General features: G+C 44.7%; 1 protein-coding gene across 1 annotated transcript in view; it reads left to right on the top strand.

Moving 5' to 3' along the window:
- The window catches only part of LOC124606785 (sodium-coupled monocarboxylate transporter 2-like), a 237,205-nt gene that overhangs the window by 103,027 nt on the left and 120,654 nt on the right, over window positions 1-13,524 (top strand). Inside the window, exons 3-4 of the mRNA XM_047138848.1 lie at window positions 10,959-11,118; window positions 11,241-11,306. Coding sequence (XP_046994804.1) covers window positions 10,959-11,118; window positions 11,241-11,306 — 226 coding nt within the window. The remainder of the gene's footprint in view (window positions 1-10,958; window positions 11,119-11,240; window positions 11,307-13,524) is intronic.

Genomic DNA, 13,524 nt, shown 5'->3' with positions numbered 1-13,524 from the left:
TCTTGGCGTGCATCCGTGCGTCGCTGCAGTCCGGTCCCAGGTCGACGGGCACGTGCACCTTCCGCCGACCACTGGCGACAACATCGATGTACTGTGGAGACCTCACGCCCCATGTGTTGAGCAATTCGGCGGTACGTCCACCCGGCCTCCCGCATGCCCACTATACGCCCTCGCTCAAAGTCCGTCAACTGCACATACGGTTCACGTCCACGCTGTCGCGGCATGCTACCAGTGTTAAAGACTGCGATGGAGCTCCATATGCCACGGCAAACTGGCTGACACTGACGGCGGCGGTGCACAAATGCTGCGCAGCTAGCGCCATTCGACGGCCAACACCGCGGTTCCTGGTGTGTCCGCTGTGCCGTGCGTGTGATCATTGCTTGTACAGCCCTCTCGCAGTGTCCGGAGCAAGTATGGTGGCTCTGACACACCGGTGTCAATGTGTTCTTTTTTCCATTTCCAGGAGTGTAATATTACATTATTGAGAAAGCGATTTGATAATTAATTCAGGTGGGAGGGACATGACACAGAAGTAGTGAAATGCATAAACAAATCTTTATTTTGTTGTATGAAAGTTGTGCCAGAGATGGATAATGGGAATGACGTGTAGCTAGGACCTCCCGTCGAGTAGACCGTTCGCCTGGTGCAAGTCTTTCGAGTTGACGCCACTTCGGCGACTTGCGTGTCGATGGAGATGAAATGACGATGAGAAGGACAACACAACACCCAGTCCCTGAGAGTAGAAAATCTCCGACCCAGCCGGGAATCGAACCCGGGCAATTAGGTAAGATATTCCGTCGCGCTGACCACTCAGCTAGCAGGGGCAGAGATGGATAATGTAAAAACAAAACAGTAGACATACTTTGATTACCTTCATTCCATAATGTCGTGCAGTGTCATGGTTTAGCGTAACTCATCAAGTCAAGTTAAAATTTTCCAAATCCAAAAGTCTATAACATAAATTACTTAACTGGTGAATTCAAGAACATCTTCCAGAAGCCTGTTCAAGGAACTAGATGTACTGGACATTGCTTCTCGGTATATTTATTGTCTAAAACACTGCTGACAAAAAAACTGAAGCACGCAGTAGGGGAGAGGGAAACGAAGTGGAACTTCACCGGTTGAGATGGCATGTGATGTTATTAGAGTGATTACAATATCGGGTCAAATTTACAAAGAACATGCCAGCATGAGCCCACTTATAAGTGTGACGATCTACATCTACATCTTCTTGAATACTCTTCAAATCGCACTTAAGTGCCTGGCAGAGAGTGCTTCGAACCACCTTCGCAACAATTCTCTATTATTCCACTCTAGAAAGTGTGTGGAAAAAACGAACACTTAAATCTTTCCGTCGGAACTCTGATTTCCCTTATTTTATTATGATGATCGTTTCTCCCTATGCAGGCCGATGTCCATAAAGTATTTTCACATTCTGAAGAGATAGTTGGTGATAGAAATTTCGTGAGAAGATACCACCGCAACGAAAAACGCCTGTATTTCAATGATGTCCACCCGAAACCCTGTATCATGTCCGTGACACTCTCTCCCCTATCTCTCGATATTACAAAAAGGGCTGCTCTTCTTTAAACTTTCTCGATGTACTCCGTTAATCTTATCTGGCTTGGCCAGAGTGGCCGTGCGGTTCTGGGCGCTACAGTCTGGAGCCGCGTGACCGCTACGGTCGCAGGTTCGAATCCTGCCTCGGGCATGGATGTGTGTGATGTCCTTAGGTTGGTTAGGTTTAAGTAGTTCTAAGTTCTAGGGGACTGATGACCACAGCAGTTAAGTCCCATAGTGCTCAGAGCCATTTGAACCATTTTTTATCTGGCAAGGATCCCACACCTCACAGCAGTACTCTAAGCACTATGGGACTTAACATCTGAGGTCATCAGTCCCCTAGACTTAGAACCACTTGTACCTAACTAACCTAAGGACATCACACGCATCCATGCCTGAGGCAGGATTCGAACCTGCGACCGTAGCAGCAGCACGGTTCCGGACTGAAGCGCCTAGAACCGCTCGGCCACAGAAGCCGGCAAAGAGGAAGGACAAGAGTAGTGTAGGCAATCTCTTTAGTAGCTCTGTTGCGTCTTCTAAGTGTTCTGTCAATAAAACGCAGTCTTTGGTTCGCCTTTCCCCACAACAATTTCTATGTGTTCTTTTCAATTCAAGTTGTTCGCAATTGTTATTTCCAATTATTTAGTTGAATTTATGGCCTTTGCATTTGACTGATTTACCGTGCAACCGAAGTTTAACGAATTCCTTTTAGCACTAATGGGGATGACCTCATACTTTTCATTATTTAGGGTCAATTGCCAATTTTCGCACCATATAGATATCTTTTCTAAATCGTTTTGCAGTTTGTTTTGATCCTCTAATGACTTTACTAGGCGATAAACGACAGTATTTTCTGCAAACAACCTGAAACGGCTACTCTGATTGTCTGATAAGTCGTTTATAGAGATAAGAAACAGCAGTGGGCCTATAACAGTTCTGTTTTACTCGATGACTTTCCGTCAATTACTACAGGCTGTGACCTCTCTGACAGGATATCACGTATCCATTCGCAAAACTGAGACTATATTTTATAACAATGCAATTTGATTACAAACCACTTGCGAGGTACAGTGTCAAAAGCCTTCTGGAAATCTAAAAATGCGGAATCAATTTGAAATCCGTTATCAATAGCACTCAACACATCGCGTGACTAATGAGCTAGTTGTGGTTCATAAGAACGATATTTTCTAAATCCTTTTTGACAGTGTATCAACAGACCGTTCTCTTCGAGGTAATTCATAATTTTTGAACAGAATGTATGTTCCAAAATCTTGTTAGATATCGACGTTAATCATATGGGCCCACAATTCTGTGGGTTATTCGTATTGCCTTTCTTGAATTTGATGTGACGTGTGCAGCTTTCCACTCTTTGGGTAGGAATCTTTCGTCGAGCGAGCAGTTGTACCGTATACGATTGTTAAGTACGGGGCTATGCATCAGCATACTCTGAAAGGAACCTATTCGTATTCAGTCTGGACTGAAAGACTTGCTTTTATTAAGTTACTTCACTATTCCGAGGTTATCTAATTGTAAATTACTCATGTTGGCAGCTGGTCTTGATTCGAATTCTGGAATATTTACTTCCTTTTCTTTGGTGAAGGAATTTCGGTAGTCTGTGTTTAGTATTTCCATCGATAGTATTTACATTACTATTGGATTTTCTGCCAGGTTTCGAGATAAAGTTTTGTTTTGGAAACTATTATAAGAATCTCGCATTGAAGTCCGCGCTAAATTTAGAGCTTCCGTAAAAGACCACCAATGTTTAAATTTGGCATGTTTTTTTTCGTTGTTTCTGCTATAGTGTTCTGACCCGTTTTGTGGACGAAGGGGTATCAGATCCGTCCTTTGTTAATTTATTTGGTGTAGATCTCTCAGCTGCTGTCGATACTGTTTCTTTGAATTCAAGCCACATCTGGTCTACACTTACATTGTTAATTGGGAAGAGAGGGAGATTGTTTCTCAGGAAAGTGTAAAGATAATTTTTATATGCTTTTTTGAATAGGTATATTTTTCGTTTATTTTTGAACGATTTGGGAGCTACGGTATTCAGTCTCGCTACAATAACCCTGTGTTCACTAACCCCCGTACCCGTTTTGATGCTCGTTATTAGCTTAGGGGTATTTGTTGCTAAGATGTCAAGTGTGTTTTCAAAACCTTTACTATTCGAGTGGGCTCATTAACTAATTGCTCGAAATAATCATCAGAGAATGCGTTTAGCACAATTTCAGATGATATTTTATTCATACCCCGCGATTTAAAAATGTATTTTCGCCAAAATATCGAGGGTAAATTAAAGTCACCACCAACTATAATTGCATGAATCGCGTATGTTTTTGAAATTAGACTCGAGTTCTCTTTGAACCTTTCAGCAATTGTGTCATCTGAGTTGGGAGGTCGATAAAAGGAGCCAATTATTATTTTATTCCGTTTATGCTCTGATTCGGCAGGGAATGGCGCAATAGAGGATTATATCCTGTTTTGAGGCAAGCTGGGCCACAACTGTAGTAACTGGTCCTTGGTGTCCTGGATATTGGCAAACATTAACGAAAAGCTCCGAATTCTCCATTATGCTAAGAAAGAAAGAATTGAATATCTTGGAAGAAATCGAAATTTCCAGTCATTTAAACAGTCAACAAACAGACCTTCAGAACAAAAAAATTCCTTGATAATTTCAGCCACATTCTGCTACATGAAATTTAAATTTTAGCCTCACACCAGCATTTACTTTTATATTTATTTTTATTCTATTTCATGTTTTGGTGTAACATTTTATTTCTAACTACGCGGGGCGTTCAGTACGTAATGCAACACATTTTTTTTCTGAAAGCAATTTGATTTTATAAAGATACTAGTACACCATGTTGTTACCCATTCTTTCGGCTACAAAACCGTATTTTTCAACATAGTCTTCATTCAATGCGTCGGCATTACGCAAACTTACAGAGAGGGCCTGGTAAGGCATGGTAATCCTCTACTGCCCGCCCGGTTAGCCGTGCGTTCTAACGCACGGCTTTTCGGGCGGGAAGGAACGCCTAGTCCCCAGGACGAATCCGCCCGACGGACTTGTGTCGAGGTCCGGTGAGCCGGCCAGTCTGTGGATTGTTTTTAGGCGGTTTTCCATCTGCCTCGACGAATGCGGGCTGGTTTCCCTTATTCCGCCTCAGCTACACTATGTCGGCGATTGCTGCGCAAACAAGTTCTCCACATACGCGTACACCACCATTACTCTACCACGCCATCATAGGGGTTACATCTCGTCTAGTGTGAGACGTTCCCTGAAGGAGTGGTTCGGTGTGGGGCTGCAGAGGGGTGAAGTGGACTGCGGTAGTCGTCGTGGGGTTGTGGACCACTGCTGCTGCGGCGGGGACGGAGCTTCTCCATCGTTTTTATGCCCCCGGTTAACATACAATACATCACAATACAATACGCTCTACTGGTTGACGTCGGATCCAACGCCTTGCTGCATCAATAACCTCCCAGTCATCCACGTTCTGCTTCCCATGGAGTGCTCCCTCATTGGGCCAAACAGATGGAAGTCGGAAAGTGCGAGATCCGGGCTGTAAAGTGTATGAGGAAGAATAGTCCAAGAAAGTTTTGTGAGCTTCTCTCGGATGTGCAGAATTGTGTGAGGCATTGCATTGTCATAAAGAAGAAGTTCGTCTGCATTTTTGTGTCGACTAACACGTCGCTGTAGTCGTTTCTTCAATTTCCTGAGGGTAGCACAATACACTTCATAGATGAGGGAGTACAGCAAACAGGATAACGCCTTCAGAGGCCCAGAAGACCGTCTCCGCGACTTTATCGGCTGAGAGTGCGGCTTTGAACGTTTTCTTCAGAGGAGAGGTGGTGTGGCGCCATTCCATGGATTGCCGTTACGTTTCCAGTTCGAAGCTGTGACCCTATGTTTCATTGCCTGTGATAACATTTGACAAAAAATTGTCACGATCGGCCTCGTAACACGCAAGCAATTCCTCAGAGATGGTCCTCCGTTGTTCGTTATGGTCTTCTGTTGGGCAGCAAAGGACCCAGTGGGCACACACCTTTGAGTACCCCAGCTGGTGGACGAGTGTGTCAGCACTACCAACAGAGACGTCCAGTTGAGCAGCGAGGTGTTTGATTGTGATCCGTCAGTCACCTCGAATGAGAGTGTCCGCACGTTCCAACACTGCAGGGGCTCACAGCTATGTGAGGTTGGCCAGCACGCGGGAAATCAGACAGGTTTGCGCGACCCTGTTGCGATGATGACGGACGCCTTGCCTATACTTTTGTTCATTGCCAGGTCTCCGTAGACATCTTGCAAGCGCCTATGAATATTTGTGATGATCTGGTTTCCTCCCAAAAGAAACTAAGTTAGAACTCTGTGTTTGCAACGCACGTCCGTTACAGAGGTCATTTTGAAGGTTACGTATAGCGCCGCAACCTATCAGAACTTTATGAAACAATAGTGGCTGAAGTGGGAGTATTCTATGATGCCTCACAACAAATCTCGCATTTTGTGAACTGAAGCTGCCGGAGAAAAAGAATGTGTTGCATTATTTACTGTACACCCCTCATATTTTTTAACTTACCTCAATGACACACGTAAATACTATGGGTATTCGGAAAGTAAGTTCCGATTTATCGCGAAATGGAAACCACTGTGATAATCAGAAATATTTTGTCTACAACGGTTAGCTACAGCTTCCAGCCACTGCTTTACATAGTCACCACTCTGATTTAGAAATTTGTCGTAGCATTGTACCAGCTTTCCAATACCCTTGTCATAGAAGGCAGCCGCCTATGCTTCCCGCCAATTCTCTTCACTCATCTATAGCTCGTTGTCTGTGCCAGAATGTTGTCTTCATAGCCAGTAGTTAATGTGAGCAGAGATGAAATACAGAGGGAGCCAATTACCGACTGTAGTGCGGGTGATCAAACACTTCCCATCGAAAACGCTGCAGGAGCATTGTAAGGTGGCGTGGTCTCCTGACCTTCATTTCTTACATATTATGTCCTCACAATCGTATTCTGCACATCAAGACGCTTCATTCGAACCCAAACTCGATAAGGTAGAGTCAATTTTGTATGAATTCATGTAAGCAATATGCATATCTAATAAGTAAATCGCAAGTGCGCACTGAGGTTGAAAAAGTTGAGGCTGGCGTGCACAACATGATGGCCACAGGAATTTTCGTTCTAAAGAGGCAACCAGCCCGCTGGGAGGTCTGTCCCTTCAAAGGGGTGGGTCAGCGCACACCTACTTCAGCCGGAACAACCACCAGGAGAGAGGAAGCTTTTCCCAGAGCAAAGGGATAATGACTGCCGTGTTCGACTTAGAAGCAAATTCCACTATGTGTGGGAGCACTCAGAATATGCATTTTTTCACAGACCGAAGGCATAGTTACGTAGTTCTCACCAGAGGACGGTATATGCCTAACAGAGATCTACATATTTCCGCATTGGTCTACTTAAACGAAACGTCATTCTCCCGTTTAAAAGAGCAACGCTGATTGGCGGAATATTTCTGACGCAAAGAGCCAGACGAGTGAGGGAAGACAGCAAATGATATACCCTTGCAACTTTTTCAGAAAAAGGGGCCGTTCCATTGTCGCTCTTGGAGCAGGAACACGTAACGAGAGCGAGTGTGCTTGTACATGTATGCAAAGTGCGAGGAACAAAGTCTCTCCTCAGTACTTCACTGGGAAAGCACCTCTGTCATTAGCGAATCGAAGTGATACTCTATACTGAGTTGCTCACGATTAAGCGTTGGTCACTGAGTGGGCCACCACACTTATTGTGTGGTGTGAACATGGACAAAGTACTGGGTAAACGCCTGCGAGCGAATATTGAGTGGCATCATGGTGGACTGGTTATCTGACTGGTGTACCACGCCAATAGTTAGACTAGGGGCAGATAGGAGTCTGACTTCATCAAGGCTTAGGGAGAGTTTGATTGGCAAAGGTCAATCCAGATAGAAAGAGATAGTTCTGTTATTTGTCAGCAGCGAGCGACGCAGGCAGCAGTCATTGCAGCTCACGGTATTGTGTGCTACAGTGTATGTGAGCCCAATCTGTCCTCCACAACAGTACACTACATTTCTCAAGCGACAGCCTTGACCGTACCTAGAAAAGTTATTCAAGTTGTGTAGGAGCGGCTCTCAGCCATTCTGCTGAGTAAATAACATTCTTAAAGAAAAGGGAGCAAAGAACCTTTCCATACTTTGTAAAATAATAGCATTCCTATCCATAAGAGGCAATCTGCTGTTCCAAAAAGAACCCGGAAATGTATTAATTTATAAGAAAAAGTTTCACTTGATTTCTCGGAATTCTTTTGCAATAAATAATATTTTTCGTTCGTTTAACATTTTTCTTACACTAACTAGCAATACTCCAGTACCCAAGTATTCCACTAGTTATGTAAGAATATAGAATATTTTTGTGTCTTTTCCTTACAGCAGACGACTCCAGAAGACATTTGTTGTTGAATGTTTTTCAAGCAGTTCTGGTTGGTGCATTAACAGCATCTGTCTGACTTCTGTAGTAGTGCGAGGTGGAAATTGTTTCTTGCAGGAGCCAAAGGGTACTTGTAGGATCAAGCCATTGCGCAACTTGACAAAATAAAACCCACACACTCACAGAGCACTTTCATTGACCCTGCAGATTGCGACTGAGAATTGTCACGAAGTAGGAACCGTATGACAGTCCTGCAATGTGGGTTGCATAACATCAGGCGAAATCTCTCACCAGGACCTCATGCTTGGCGGGAGACACTATTTTCTACGCATCTTTATGTTCTCACAATGCGCTCAGAACTGAAAAGAGCAAAGTGATGGAACCGACATGCATACTAGAGACACTGTCGAACACATATGTGCAAAGATTTATTAGATTTTCACGGTGGTTTCCATTTCTTGACCGATCGAAACTTTCCGAATATCCCTTGTATATAGTCACAGTATTTGAAATTATTATTCCATTTATTCTATGCTTAGATTTACTCTCTGATCAAGGTAACATCTTTTTAAATGTCAAGCTGTCAAATGAGTAAGACAGCATTTGCGAACTAAAACGAATAGAAAACACAAATGTAAAGATGCTGACATTTCATTATGTAAGACATTGTTTTCTGTTGCAGGTAAATGCATTTAAAGTACGTTTATGTTCATATAATTACATTTCCGTTCCTGGAGATAATATAATATATTTTATTTATTACAGTACCACAAAATCATTTGAGAATGGCGTAGAACGTGAAAACTAGTTGTGAACAAATAAAATTAATACAGCAAAAGCGGGAAATACTATCTTCTGTTAATCGTTTCCGTAATTGTTTTCCCATTTTCAGGCAAAATTTCGGTTGTAGGTAGTGGAGGCAGTAGACGTAAATACATTTGGCAGGATACTGGGAAAATGGTGTCCGTGTACAAGGAACGTTGCTAACAAAACACACATGCGCCCCATCTTAGAATATTGCTCAATTATATGAGTCTCAAACCAGATAGATCTAACAGGGGATACACACTGATCAGCCGGAACAGTACGACCACCTGCCTAATACCCAGTATTTCCACTTCTGACACGGATAACAGTGGCGACGCATCGTGGCATCGAAGCAATGAGCCCTTAGTAGGTCGCTGGAGGGAACTGGCACCGCATCTGTTCACGCAAGTCACCCAGTTCTGATAAATTCTGGGGAGGGAGGCGATGAGTTCTGATGCCACGTTCAGCCACATCCCAGATGTTTTCGTTCGGGTTTAGATCTGTTGAGATGCGGGCCACCTCATCAACGGAAGCTCGCCACTGTGTTCCTCTAACAACCAATCTATCACACTCCTGACCTTGTGACATGACGCATTATCTTGTTGAAAAATGCCACTGCCGTCAGGAAACTTGATTGTCATGAAAGGGTGTACGTGGTCTGCAACCAGTGTACGATACTCCTTCGCTGTCATTGTGCCTTGTACGAGCTCCACTGGACCCTTAGATGCCCATGTTAAAGTTCCCCAGAGCATAACGGAGCCGCTGCCAACTTGTTTCCGTCCCGCCGTACAGGTGTCAAGTAGCTGTTCCCCTGGAAGACGACGGATTCGCGCCATCCCATTGGCATGATGAAGAAGGTATCGGGATCCATCAGACCATGCAACGCTCTGCCACTGCGCCAATGTCGAGTGCCGATAGTCACGTACCCCTTTCAGTCATAGTTGCCAATGACGTGGTGTTATCATTGGCACAAGGAAAGGTCGTCGATTGCGCAGGTCCATCGTTAGGAGTGTTCGGCGCACTGTGTGTTCAGACAACTTGTACTCTGTCCAGCATTAAAGTCTAATGTCAGTTCCGCCACAGTTCGCCGCCTGTCCTGTTTTACCAGTCTGCCCAGCCTACGATGTCCGACATCCGTAATGGGGGGTGGCGCCCAATACGGTGTCTGGACGTGGTTTCACCTTGGTTTAACCATGTGTTGAAGACACTCACCACAGCACTCCTCGAACAGTCGACAGTTGGTGAAGTTTCCGAAATGCTCGTGCCGAGTCTCCGGGCCATCACAATCTGCCGTCGGTCAGACTCAGACAGGTCACGTGCCTTCTCCATTGTACACACGGACAGCACGCTCACTGATACTACATGCACCGTGCGTGTCTCTGACTAGCACTAATTCCTCGCCATGTGAGGCTGCTACGGCCTGGTCATAATGTTCTGGCTGATCACTGTAGGAAGAATACAAAGGAGGGCAGCACGAATGGTCACAAATACTGCTGAATTTACAGGAGAGTGTCACGGAAATGCTGTAACACCTGAACTATCAGATGCTTGAAGATAGATGCCAGTTATCTCATGATGGTCTGCTTACGAAGTTTCAAGAAACAATATCAAGTGAATAGTCTAGGAAAATGCTACCACCTGCTGTATGTTGCTTACGCAGGGACTGTGCGCAGAGGCGATTTCAACTCATTCTTTCCAGGCTTCTTACGCGGAAGAAACGAGAAGAAAATCTAATGTGTGATAAGACGTATGCTCCGCCGTGTATTTCACAGTGGTTTGAAGAGCATGTATGTAGATGTAAAATATGACGTTCCACGTTTCCTCCTGCAAATCAAGCATTACAAAAATCGCCACGAGCACAGTGCTAACATCTGATCAAACAACGATACTTTGCAAACTGATCGAGGTATTAAAGATATGACACAATTTGATTATTCTGAAGGATGGTGCAAATAGCGCTGACAGCGGCACGTCGCTAGGACACTTCATTGCTAGAGAGAACAGATCTCGCGCATTGTCTTTTTAGAAAAACACTGTCAAAATTTACAGCACGTATTGCTTTAATAAATGTATTTCTGTCTATAAATTTTGTTTTAGTATGGCTCTCATGATTATTTCTGAACAGCAACTAGATTACGCTAAATTGTTTCTATTTTGCAGTTACATATCTGGCATATCATTGCTGGCAATACCTGCGGAAATGTACGTTTACGGAACACAGTACTGGGTAGCGGTGACTAGCGACATACTCGCCAGCTTGACAATGGCATTCATTTACCTGCCAGTGTTTTATCAACTGAAGATAGTTTCCTCGTACGAGGTGAGAAAGCCTGAAGTCTTTTCATGACAAATATCTCTTGTAAGACTACAGTCAAGGAAATGCTTATACCAGTAGGAAAAATGCTCTTTCTAAATCAATGACGTTGTTTTCTATTGTTCCAGTACCTGGAACTACGATTCAGCAGACCAGTCAGACTATTTGGCTCTGTTGTCTTCCTCATTAAAATGGTAAGCTCTAAAGTAAAACAAAAATTCATTGACAGAATACTGCACCACTAACACATGAGTCCGAATAAAACATATAATAATATAAAATGTAGTAACTTGATAAGTAATTGAGATATTAATTGACGGTATGTTTCTACAAGTACTGTAGTTCAAAATGATGTTTTACGCACCTAATATACCTCGATATGTGCGCCATTAGCGCCGCGACATACATCTAATCTGTATTCCACTTCTCTCTTAGAGTTTTGCAGAATTGCAGCCATAACATTTGCGATAGCAGCACGAATGCAATGGCGCAGATCTGGTAGTTAAGAACTGGTGTCTACACTTGATTTTTGATAAATCCCCACAGAAAAAAAATCAAGTGGCATAATGTCTGGACTTCTAGAGGGCCACTCTGGTTCCAGTAATACGGGATCTCATGATCCAAGAAATCCCTCGCAAACTTTGCAAAATAGCATGGTATGCCATATTGTTGAAAGATGACGCCACGAGGAAGTTGTGGCACAACATATAACTCCAGCATGTCTATGTACGTTTAACTGTAGGCTCCGCAAAGAATAATGAGTTGCTGCACCCCGAAAAAGTTCGGCACATGAATTGACAATTTTTGAAGTTTTATTCCAGTAGTGGCCAGGTAAGGGAGACCAGCTCGACGATATGCTAATGAAATAAGTAACTGGGCAGTATTGGTGACATTACGTGGAAACACTTGGACCAGACGCGACATCGCGGTCTTGGTTCCAGTGTACCGCTAATGCTGCAGCATTATGTGACCAAGAGGGGAGTAACATTTTGTAACTCGGTGAACATATATGTTACCGAGCAACTCACACGATGCACATTCCTCAAATGGTTCAAATGGCTCTGAGCAGTAAGGGACTTAACTTCTGAGGTCCCTAGAACTGAGAACTACTTAAACCTAACTAAGGACATCACAACGTCCATGCCCGAGGCAGGATTCGAACCTGCGACCGTATCGGTCGCGTGTTTCCAGACTGTAGCGCCTAGAACCGCTCGGCCACTCCAGCTGGCCCACACCCCTCCTCAGTAGTACTATGTCAGAAGCGTAGCCACAAGGGTGTAAACAATTGAGCCTAGGAGGTTAAGTCATTCAGTCGTGCCACTGTTCTGTCTGGGCATTTGAGTTTCAGAGAAACCACGGCTAATTCAGGGTGATTAAGATCCTCAGGCTGCCGGCCCATAGATTAGCTCATGACGTCCCAGCTCAAGGCTCACCATATCTGTGGCCGAGCGGCTGTGGGACTGGGGAAACTTCATCGATATGCCGATATGATGTGTGATGCGCGCTCTGACGGACTTCAGCCAGTAGACTGCTACCTCTCTACGATCCGGTTGGGGGAGGCGCGCCTTCATGGCCTCCTAGCCGCCTAGACGTTATCGGCCACCGTCCTTGTAGACACTTGTGTGGGATGGGGGTGAGGGGGGGGGGGTCGGGGGCAACTGGGGCATTGCTGTTTGGCATCAAGCAACTACTGCCAGCTATTAAACCCAAGCACACAACATGGGGACCACGAGTACATGTGGGGGTGGCTAGCTGGCACAACTCTGTAGGACCTGGTTGGACTGTGCTCGTTCCTCACAGCTGGCGTCACATCAGCACTGCAGTAGCTGCCAGCCACGACCCAGGGCAATGGATGTAATTGGTGTCATCAGGACGTCGGTACATTCTTGAATCGGCTGCGTTTCTACGCACGCAGAGCGGCCCCGAGGCCAGCCAGCATGCTGTATAAGGCCGCTTGAGTACCATTGTTTAACTGCATGCCCTGGCGTGAATCTCCCATGTCCCTCGCCATTTCTCTCTCCCACCCTGATGCGTAACAACCTGGAGTAGACTGGGTCATTACACTTGGTGCCAGGAAGTGCTCGTTACACTTCCCGACACGGCAAGTTTTGATAAGAAGTGTTCGTCCAGCGTCCAAACGCTACGGTTTGGTGAGAAAAGTGATTGTTGGGTAACCCTCGACATCCAGACACTCTGGTTTGGTGTCGAGTAGTAAGATTGGGTACTTTGGTAATTATGTACAAACAGTAGTGCTTGGCATTCCTCCAGCTGAGCAGTGTCGCCTCAGTACAATGTGATGCGGTTAGTCTCACGTTGTTTATGTTTGATTCAGTATCAGTTTTCAATTATTACGAGGATTGCCCAGACAGTAATGCATCGCATTTTGTTCTTCAACAATTCTTTATTGAACCT

This window comes from Schistocerca americana, chromosome 3 (genome assembly GCF_021461395.2).
Source record: "Schistocerca americana isolate TAMUIC-IGC-003095 chromosome 3, iqSchAmer2.1, whole genome shotgun sequence".
NCBI lineage: Eukaryota > Metazoa > Arthropoda > Insecta > Orthoptera > Acrididae > Schistocerca > Schistocerca americana.
The sequence above is the reverse complement of the archived record's forward strand: the minus strand, read 5'-3'. Positions and strand labels throughout refer to the sequence as shown.